At 49.8% G+C, this 11,007-nt stretch overlaps 1 protein-coding gene across 5 annotated transcripts in view; it reads left to right on the forward strand.

Moving 5' to 3' along the window:
* Window positions 1-5,839: 5,839 nt before the first annotated feature.
* Window positions 5,840-11,007, forward strand: part of SNED1 (sushi, nidogen and EGF like domains 1) — a 59,120-nt gene continuing 53,952 nt past the window's right edge. For all 5 annotated transcript variants that reach the window (XM_017860668.1, XM_017860669.1, XM_017860671.1 and 2 more), the window contains exons 1-3: window positions 5,840-6,008; window positions 8,891-9,031; window positions 9,723-9,885. In XM_017860668.1, the coding sequence (XP_017716157.1) occupies window positions 5,850-6,008; window positions 8,891-9,031; window positions 9,723-9,885 (463 nt within the window). In that variant the 5' untranslated portion in view covers window positions 5,840-5,849. The remainder of the gene's footprint in view (window positions 6,009-8,890; window positions 9,032-9,722; window positions 9,886-11,007) is intronic.

Raw genomic sequence — 11,007 nt, forward strand, 5'->3', positions numbered from 1 at the left:
TGACAGAGTCTCACTGTGTCACCCAGGCTGGAGTGCGGTGGTGCTATCTTGGCTAACCGCAACCTCTACCTCCCAGGTTCAAGCCATTCTTCTGCCTCAGCCTCCCAAATAGCTGGGGCTACAGGTGCCTGCCACCACACCCAGCTAATTTTTTTTTTTTTTTTTTTTTTTGTATTTTAGTAGAGACAGGGTTTCAGTATATTGGCCAGGCTGGTCTTGAACTCCTGACCTTGTGATCCACCCACCTCAGCCTCCCAAAGTGCTGGGATTACAGGTGTAAGCCACCACACCCAGCCACTTTACTACCTTTTTTGTGCAAAATTTCCCACCTGTTTTATATTTTTTTCTCTCCTTTCTTGCCATGTTTTATGTTGAGTATGTTAATCATGCCATATTTTATTTTATTTTATTTATTTTTGAGACAGAGTCTCGCTCTGTTGCTCAGGCTGGAGTGCAATGGTGTGATCTTGGCTTACTGCAAACTCTGCCTCCCAGGTTCAAGCAGTTCTCCTGCCTCAGCCTCCCAAGTAGCTGGGATTATTGGCTACGCCTAGCTAATTTTTTTTTTTTTTTGTATTTTTAGTAGAGATGGGGTTTCACCATGTTGGCCAGGCTGGTCTCAAACTCCTGACCTCAGGTGATCCACCTGCCTCAGTCTCCCAAAGTGTTGGAATTGCAGGCATGAGCCACTGTGCCCGGCCAATCATGCCGTATTATCCCCTCTATCAGTATAGAATATGGACACTGTTTCTATTCTTTTGGTGATTACCCTAGACCTCGGGTCCCCAACCCCTGGGGCTGCAGACCAGTACCGGTCTGTGGCCTCACAGCAGGCAGCAAGCAGCAGGAGAGTGAGCATTACCACCTGAGTCTGCCTCCTGTCAGATCAGTGGTGGTATTTGATTCTAATAGGAGCACAAACCCTATTGTGAACTGCGCATGTGAGGGATCTAGGCTGTACGCATCTTATGAGACTAACTAATACCTGATGATGTAAGGTGGAACAGTTTCATCCACAAACCATTCCCGCACCTCCACCCCAGTCCATGGAAAAATTGTCTTCTATGCAACTAGTCCCTGCTACCAAAAAGATTGGGGACCACTGCCCTAGACAATACAATATATACTTTTAACTTATTAATATTCACTAGCAAGTTCATTTATACCTTTCCCCCCTTCTGGGAAATGTAATGACCTTGGAACACTTCAACATGATTTATCCTCTCTCAATGTATATTATTGTTGTGAGTTTTAATTGTATAGACTTTTTACACCATTTCGTAAGGCAATATATATTATTTCTTTATATTTCATTTGCCCTTCTTCCTTCTTGCATCTCTGATCTTACGTTTCCCTCTGACTTGAAGTTGATCCATTAGCATCTCTTTTAGTGTGGGTCTGCTATTTATTATGTACTTACCTGAATTGTCTTTATTTTGCCTGCCATAGTAAAGGGTATTTTATCTGGATATAAGACTTTATGTTGGCAGTTGTTTTCTTTTAGCACGTTGAAAATATGATTCCACTGTTTTCTAGCTTTCATTGTTGTATATGAGAAGTCAGCTGTCAGTCTACTTGCAATGCCCCTAATGGTAATGTGTTTTTTTCTTTTTAAGATTGTCTCCTTGTGAATAATTTGTGCAGCAGCAATAGAAAAAGAAAAAAAAAATTAAGATTGTCTCCTTGTCATTGACCTTGTGCATTTCCAACATCTGTCTGATGTGGCTTTGGTTTTATTTTTCTAGCTAGTGAATCACTGTGATTCACTGTGTGTTCTGCATATGGCTTGATGTCTTTCATCAGTTCTGGACTCACCATTGCCTTTGTGTCTCCTTCTCTTCTGGTGCTCCAAGTTGTGCATTTGTTTGGTCATCTTACTGTTCTCCATTATGTCTCATCCTTTCTTCTGTATTCTCCATCTTTTTGTGTCTTTTAAAATTCTGGATAGTTTCTTCTGACCTTTTAGTTTCAGTTCATAATTCTTTCTTAATGCATCAAATCCACTCTTCAATCTATCCAGTTCTTAATTTCTGTTATTTAGTTACTTATATCCTATTCATTTGGTTCTTTAAAATGTCTTTTGATGAAATAATTTACATTCCTGATTAATTTTTTTTATCCTAGTCTTTTTCTCTCAATTTTTTCATTGTGGTAAAACACATAAAATTTAATATCATAGCCATTTTTAAATGTATGGTTCAATGATTAAAGTACATTCACATTATTCTGTAATCATTACCACCATCCACCCACAGAATTGTTTTCATTTTTCGAAATTGAAGCTCTAATCCCATTAAATAGTAAGTCCCCATTCCCCTCTTCCTTCAACAACTGGAAACCATCTTTCTACTTTCTGTCTCTATGAATTTGACTCCTCTAGGTACCTCATATAGGTAGAATCATATGGTATTTGTCTTTCTGACTGGCTGATTTTACTTAGCATGATGTCTTTAAGGTTCAACCATGTTGTAGCCTATGACAGATTTCCTTACCTTTTTTTTTTTTTTTTTTTTTAAAGACAGGGTCCCACTCTGTCACCTAGGCTGGAGTGTGGAGTGCAGTGGCATGATCTCGGCTTACTGCAACCTCCATCTCCCAGGTTCAAGTGATTCTTGTGCTTCAGCCTCCTGAGTAGCTGGGATTACAGGTATGTGCCACTATGCCCAGCTAATTTTTGTATTTTTAGTAGAGACAGAGTTTTGCCCTGTTGGCTAGGCTGGTCTTGAACTCCTGACCTCAGGTGATCCACCTGCCTCAGCCTCCAAAAGTGTTGGGATTACAGGCATGAGCCATTGTGCCTGGCCAGGATTTCCTTACTTTTTAAGGCTAAGTAATATTCCATTGTATGGATGGGCTACATTTTATTTAGCCATTCATCCTCAGTGGACACTCAGGTTCCTGCCAGCTGTTAGCTATTGTGAATAATAACGCTATGAACATGTGTGTACAAATACAATTCTCTTCAAGACCCTGCTTTTGATTCTTTTGGTTATAGACCCAGAAGTGGAATTGCTGGGTCATATGGTAATTCTGTTTTTAATTTTGAGGAACCACCACATTGTTTTCCATAGCAGTTGTATCATTTTCCATTCTCACTAACAGTGCACAGGGGTTCCAGTTTCTCCACATCTTCACCAACACTTGTTACTTTCCTGGGTTTTTTTTTTTTTTTTTTTTTTTTTTTGAGACGGAGTCTTGCTCTGTCACCCAGGCTGGAGTGCAGTGGCCGGATCTCGGCTCGCTGCAAGCTCCGCCTCCCAGGTTCACACCATTCTCCTGCCTCAGCCTCCCGAGCAGCTGGGACTACAGGTGCCCACCACCACACCCGGCTAGTTTTTTGTATTTTTTAGTAGAGACGGGGTTTCACTGTGTTAGCCAGGATGGTCTCGATCTCCTGACCTCGTGATCCGCCCGTCTCGGCCTCCCAAAGTGCTGGGATTACAGGCTTGAGCCATCGCGCCCGGCCGGGTTTGTTTTTTAATAGCAGTGATGTTGAACATCTTTGCATGTGCTTATTGGTCATTTGTGTATCTTCTTTGGAGAAATGTCTGTTCAAGTCCTTTCTCATTTTTGAAACAAGGTTTTTTTGTTGTTGAGTTTTAGGAGTTCTCTCTAAGGATATTAATCCTTTATCAGATATATGATTTGCAAATGTTTTCTGTTATTCTGTTTTCAGATTGCCTTTTTACTCTGTTAATAGTATATTTTGATGCATGAAAGTTTTTAATTTTCATGAAGTCCAATTTCTCTGTCTTTTCTTTTGTTGCCTGTGCCTTTGGTGTAATATCCAAGAAATCATTTGCAAATCCAACATCCTAGCTTTTGCTCTATTGTTTCTTCTAAGAGTTTTACAGTCTTAGCTCTTATGTTTAGGTTTTGGCTCTATATTAAGTTAATTTTTGTATATGGTGTTAGGTGAGGGTCCAGCTTCATCCTTTTGCATGTGGATGTCCAGTTTTCCCAGCACCATTTGTTAAAAAGACTGTCCTTTCCTCACTGGAATGGTCTTGGCACCCTTGTGAAAATCATTTGATTATATATCAAAGGCTTATTTCTGGGTTCTGTTTTATTCCATCAGTCTGTACATCTGTCTTTATGCCAGTACCACACTGATTACTGGAGATTTGTAGTAAGTTTTGAAATCTGTAAGTGTAAGTCCTCCAATATCGTACTTCCTTTCCAAGATTGTTTTGACTGTTCTCCTGATAAAATTCTAAAGTTTGCATTGATCTCTTTGAACCTAGTTATTTTAATTCCAGTGTCTGCGGTTTCTCTCGTTTCTGTCTATTTCTCTTGGTGGTATCATGCTTCCTTGGGTAGCTGGTTGTCTTTGACTGTGTCCTGGATTGTGTATTTGAAAAATTATTTGCAGGAATAACTTGAGGCCTAAGATGATGCCATCTGCCTCCAGAGAGGGTTTTCCTTTGCCTCTGTGTAGAAGGCAGGGGTGCTGCCACTCTGGGACCCCCTTATTGCCCGTTCCAGGCTTCACCCAAAGGGGAAGTCCAGAGGGTCTTTTCTAAAAGCATGGTTCTGGTCACATTCTTGCCAGTAGCAAATAATGACAGCGTAGAGCTGACCACTGTGACCAGTGGTGCAGTCACCTGGGCCCAGCACCCTGTGAGGTCAGAGCCAGTGCCCTCGTCAGCTCCAGCTGCTGTGGTAAAATGCCTTAGAGTAAGTGGTTTGTAAGCAACAGAAATGTAGTTTGCACAGCTCTTGAGGCTGGGAAGTCCAAGATCAAGGCGCTGTCATCAGCCTCAGTGACTGGTGAGGACCCACTTCCTGGGCCATAGCTGGTGTCTTCTTATGTATCCTCCCATGGCAGAAGGCAACTCTCTGGGGCTTCTTTTACTAGGGCACTCATCCCATTCACCAGGGCTCTACCTTTATTGCCTAATCACCTCCCAAAGTCCCCACCTGCTAACACCATCTCTTTGGGAGTTAGGATCTCAACATAGGAATTTGGGGGCACACAAACATTCCAGCTATAGCCCCTTCTGGTAAGTAAGAAAACCAGAGCACAGAGAGGTCGGCAGCTGAGCTGCGTCATGGATGGATGCATAGCCAGTGGCATGGAGTGTGGGGCCAGGATTGAAGCATGTGCATCTCACTGCAGAGGTGCTGCTCAGAAACCTTTTGGGGCTCCCCACTGCCTGGAGGCTGAGCACAGGCTACTTGGCCACTGCAGCCCCTCTAGCCTCCCCAGCCATGCTGGCCCCTGGCCATCCCACCTCCTCTGTAGTGGGGGCACCCCTCCCCTAAGCCCACCTTGTGTGACCCCTGCTCACCCTTTCAGGCTTAGCTCAGATACTGGGGCTCCCCCTGGCCTCCTGAGGCCCTAGCTGGAGCAGAGCTGAGGAGCAGTAGCTGCTGGGCAGGCCCAAGTGCCCCACTGACTGAGGCCAGGACCCAAAGCGGGGCTTTCCTACCCCCACAGCAGCCAACCAGGGCTGGGCACTCCGCAGGGCGTCAGGTACGGCATGCAAGTCAGAGCCTGTGCCCTGAGCACACAGTATGACAGGAGGGGGTGGAACAGGTCATGCTGGACCCATCTCAGGGACAGGGACTGTCAGGCCATCCTGGGGATGCCCTGCCCAAGAGCTGGCGTTCCCCTCAGAGGATGCCTGGTGCAGGGGCTGGGGAGGCTGCTGGGACCCACCCACTTGCCCATAGCCCCCAGTCGCAATCCCTCCGCCTCTGGCCCTTGCTGCCTCCCAGGTGAACAACACGGAAATCCATCTCCTCCTGAAGAGGTTTCTCAGTTCACCCCAGTGGCCCTTCCCCATGTGCCAAGGACCGCTGTGTGTGGCAGCCTTCGGCAGATGCGTGAAACCGGCGTGCAGGCGATGTGTACTACCGGAGGCCACCGACCCAGCCACGCTTGCCGCCGAGCCACGGAGGATGTCAGACACTACTTCCCCGAGCTCCTGGACTTCAATGCCACCTGGGTTTTTGTTGCCACCTGGTACCGAGTGACCTTCTTTGGAGGCAGTTCCTCATCCCCTGTGAGTCCAGGCACTTGTCCTAGGGGGGAAGGGGTGGTGTGTGTGGCTAGGGCCCAGGGTCTCCCCACACCAGGGCCCTCACTTGCTAATGTGGGTGTGGTACAGTCACTGGTCCATATCTAAGAGGGGAACATGTGGTCAAAACCACAGAGACAGATAAGAACACGGCCCCAACCTTCGGCAGTGCTCCTGAAAGCCACTTGCCTCCAGGAAACACCAGATTCCCCAAAGCAGCAGCTCACGCATCAGAGAGAGGCATGTGGGTTGATAGGTGTTAGGAGGATTTCCATTTGGAATGGCCCAGTACTCAAAAGGTTAAACTGGAAGGTTATTCTGTTTTATACTCTTCCTTGATAATGCCAAACATGACAGAAATGTTGACTCAAGAATAATCAGCCACTTTGCAGGCCTGATGAGTTCTGGTGGGCTGATACTCCCTAACAAGGACAGCTGCCCACTCCGGTGGCAGATGTATTTACTCAGCACCTACTGTGGCCAGGCCTGCACTGGGCACTGGATCATGGCTGTGCAAGACAGACAGTGACTCCCTAGAAAAGAGGCACTGGGTGCAGAGCTGCCATTTTCAGAGCTGTTTGTTCATGCATTTAATAAACACTTTTTTTTTTTTTTTTTTTTTGACGCAGTCTTGCGCTGTTGCCCAGGCTGGAGTGCAATAGCATGATCTCGGCTTACTGCAACCTCCGCCTCCCAGGTTCAAGCGATTCTCCTGCCTCAGCCTCCCAAGTAGCTAGGATTACAGGCATGCTTTTCTATTTTAGTAGAGAGGGGTTTCCCCATATTGGCCAGGCTGGTCTCGAACTCCTGAACTCAGGTGATCCGCCCACCTCGGCCTCCTAATAAACGCTTTTTAAGGGCACCTTCCAAATGAAAGGCAAGTGTTCTAGGCACTGGGCAGACAGCCCTGGATGAAGCAGACAGGACACATCTACCCCATCGGGTCACTCTAGCCAGGCATCAGGAAGTGCTCAGAAGCATAACCCAGCCAGGGGCACTTCCAGGAGCAGGTTCATTGACAGAAAGTGGACAGTTCAGCTTCATGCATCTCCTCATTGCGCCTCTCTGGCTCCCACAGCCCCACCATGGGCCCTTACTGGCTCTAGCCCGCCCTGTCCCCTAGACGGTGCCATCACCCCAATTCTGCAGCCCTCACGTCTTTGTTTGTTTTCCGAGTGTTAGCACTTACGTTCGCTTTCCCGAAGCAGAGCACGTAGTTTCTCTAGTGTTGACTTTTACATAAGTGGAATGTACACTGTATAATCACCCATCTTTCTCAGCGACTGCAAACTAGCCCAGCACCAGGCAGCATGCGAATTTGTTTCACCTGCACCCCATGGCTGGACAGCTGCAATACCAGGGGCCTGAGGTGGGCACGGCATAGCTCAGGTCAGCTTATTCATGATCCTGTCCTGGTACGCGTGTTTAGAAGGGTGATTGTCGCCTGCAGAATTCCAATTTTCCTCTCAAAACTCTACACATTCAGGCCGGGTGTGGTGGCTCACGCCTGTAATCCCAACACTTTGGAAGGCCAAGTCAGACGGATCACCTGAGGTCAGGAGTTTGAGACCAGCCTGACCAACATGGCGAACTCCCCTATCTACTAAAAATACCAAAATCAGCCGGGCATGGTGGCAGGTGCCTGTAATCCCAGCTACTGGGGAGGCTGAGGCAGGAGAATTGCTTGAACCTGGGAGGCAGAGGTTGCAATGAGCTGAGATCGTGCCACTGCACTCCGGCCTGGGTGACAGAGGGAGATTCCATCTCAAAAATAAAAGAATCTACACATTTAATACTCTGAGGAGCCACATTTAGAAGTGCTGGTTTCCTCACACCCCAGCTGTCATTTTCCAGCTTTGTCAGCTCTATAGACAAAACAACGAGTGCTACTTTTTAACTTACACATCTTTAATTTCTAGTGGTGCTGAATGTGTTCTAATATTATTGGTTACTTGTATTCTACCGTGATGTGTCTGTTCATACCCTCTGACATTTTTTCTGTGATACTTTTTCTTATTGATCTGTAGTTCTTGAACTAAGGGTCTTGAAAGTTTTATCTGCCCTATGCATTATAAATACGTTTTCCACTGTTTGCCATTCAATTTGATCTTGTGGATTTTTTTAAATATTCAGAAGCCCTTTGCAGTCAAATGTATAATTCTCCCTTTTGGTTTTTGCTGTGAACAAACATCACACTTAAAAAGTCCTTTCCCTTTCCTGAGTTATACATATTCACCTGTATTTTCTTCTAGGACTTTTCTTTTGCTTTAAAACCTTATTGGATTTGGGATTTCTTTTCGTGTGTGGTGAAAGGCAGGACTCTGATCTGATTCTTTTTCAGGGGGTTTCCTGTTTGTCCCAAGATCATTTCTTAAACAGTCCCGATCCTTTGCTCGATTCTTATCTGGCGTCTCTCATCTGTACGCTGCCCACCGATATTTCCATCCAGTAGAATTCTGTGAAAACCATGAGGCCTGACTAGTAAACGCTGCAGCATGGCTCTTCCTTGGTTCTTTTTACCTTCTCTCTTTTCCTTTTTATAATTTTGCTCATTTCACACAGGAGATTGTGTAGAGCTGGCTAAGGGCAGGGGACAAAGTCTGCTCCCGTCTGTGGGCCCCACACCCGCCCCGGGTGCTTCACTCACCCCAGCAACAGCTGTGGGTTGGGAACGGCCTCTGCTGGGAGACAGCAGAGGATGAGGCCACCGAGGTCCTGCCTTGGCTGCTCGTTCAGCTAGAAGACACAGACATTGAGCAAGCCAGAGGCCCAGTGGACAATGACAGTGTGCCAGGATGGTGGACAGGGCAGGGCTTCCGTGGGCCAAGGGGAGTGCAGGGCCCTGTTCAGCCCCCTCTCCCCGGCAGGTCAACACATTCCAGACTGTGCTCATCACAGACGGCAAGTTCTCCTTCACCATCTTCAACTATGAGTCCATCGTGTGGACCACAGGCACACACGCCAGCAGCGGGGGCAACGCCACTGGCCTGGGGGGCATTGCAGCCCAGGTAGGCGAGTGCAGTGGGTGCTCTGTGTTCGGGACCCCTGCTCCCCACAGCCAGGACTGTCATGAGCTGATGAGGTAGACAGGGGCCCACCATAGGCAGACCCCCCAGTACCATGCAGAGGCCAGCGCGAGGCACCCACGACCATCCCTGAGGCCTCTCACTGCCGGAAAACAAAGAAACATCCTCAGGCTGAAGGCATCTTTGTCCCATTGCCCTGCCCGCCCCGCCCCTGCAGTCCCCTTTAACAGCTGTGGCAGCAACAGAAATGTCCTCTGCTCCTTGTGCCCTGCAGTCTGGCCTAGCCAGTGACCCGAGGGACCACAGCCGACAGGAAACCCCGGGTGTGGAGGGAATGAAACAGAACAATGACCACAGGGTCAGCGCTCCCCAGGCCCGAGAGCGCCTTTGGGCTGTGTGCACCCCTGCTCACCTCCGGGCCACCTGCTTTCTGTTGGGGTCATACTTGCCCCTGGCCCCAGGGGAGGCCCAGGAGCCCAGAGGTGAGCTGCCGGAGGATTGGGCTGGGGAGCCAGGGCCAACCCTCTCCTTGGCTCCCAGGAACGGTTGGCTGAGGTCAGGACTTGGCTGGGAGGTTGCTAACCCTGGCAGGAACATGGTGGGGGCAGGGAAACCCCTCCCTCTGTAGACCTGGGGAACTGGCCTCCCTCACTCTACCCCACCCCACCCCCAGGCTGGCTTCAATGCGGGCGATGGGCAGCGCTACTTCAGTATCCCCGGCTCGCGCACGGCAGACATGGCCGAGGTGGAGACCACCACCAACGTGGGTGTGCCCGGGCGCTGGGCGTTCAGAATCGATGATGCCCAGGTGCGCGTGGGGGGCTGCGGCCATACAAGTAAGAGGACAGAGGAGCAGCTTGGGGTGGGAGCGGGCTGAGGAAGGGGATTGATGGCAAAGGAGAGGTGGAGAGGAAGGGGGCTGGATGCTGACCGGGAGAGTAGGGGGACTTGGGTCTCCAGCCCAGCCCGTCTCAGGCATGTGAAACTAAGGAAGGCCTGGCCGGTCCTGGAGCCTCAGCTTTCCCTAGAGAAGACTCCACACACACACTGCTCTGAGTTGGAGGGAACTCTCTGGAGACTGCGGGTTTCAGGGGTAAAGAGTTGTGGGTCCTCAGGGGAGGAGGAGCCCAGGGACGCCTCTCCCTGGGACCATGAGGTCTGTACTCTCCCCTCATTCCTACCCGGCCTCCTGCCTGGGCTGGGGGAGGAGAAGCATGTGGTCTCTGACCCTCAGGGCCACCCATGGGCAGGTCCTCTTACCGCCCAGGTCCTCATTTCTGCCAGCGGGCTTGCTGCTTGGTGGGATTTGGTGTCTGCTTGACAAACCCAAGCATCACGTCTACAGGGGAGTTTCCAGGGGTCCTTCCAGCCCAGAGGGCACAAATGGACGGGGTGGTGTCCCTCCCAGGGGTGGGCACGTGGTCTGTGGGAAGAGCCAGGGTGGCAGGAGAGCCGTGGATCGTAGCCCCAGCCCTGCTGCTGTGCGGCCTCAGGAGCCAAGGAGCCTTGGAAATCACTGCTTACACATGGGGCCAGGGCAAGCAACGGATCCGCTCCACAGGGGGCTGCGCCTCACAAGCCCTGCCAAGCCTTGGGCCACAGTGAGGCTCGCGCTGGGACCCGCCCCAGACTCACCTCCCAGCCGCCAGCATCTAGGCTACGGAGAAGGGAGAGGGGCTGCTTCTCCACAACACTGAGTCCCCAGAGGACACGACGGGGGTAGCGGATGTGGGCGCACCACTATCGGGGCGGAGGCAGGGTGCAGGCGCGCCACGGGGTGGGGGGTGGTGAGGGGTGGAGAGTGTGGGGGTGGGGGGGTGTGCAGGTGCACCACAGGGTTGGGAGTGAGGGGTAGAGGGTGTGGGAGTTGGGGGTGTACCACGGCGTGGGGGGTGCAGGTGTGCCACGGGGTTGGAGGTGGGGCGTAGTAGGGGTGGGGGCTGAAGGCACGTCACGGG

Source organism: Rhinopithecus bieti, unplaced genomic scaffold (genome assembly GCF_001698545.2).
Source record: "Rhinopithecus bieti isolate Rb0 unplaced genomic scaffold, ASM169854v2 scaffold_56246, whole genome shotgun sequence".
In the NCBI taxonomy this organism is placed as follows: domain Eukaryota; kingdom Metazoa; phylum Chordata; class Mammalia; order Primates; family Cercopithecidae; genus Rhinopithecus; species Rhinopithecus bieti.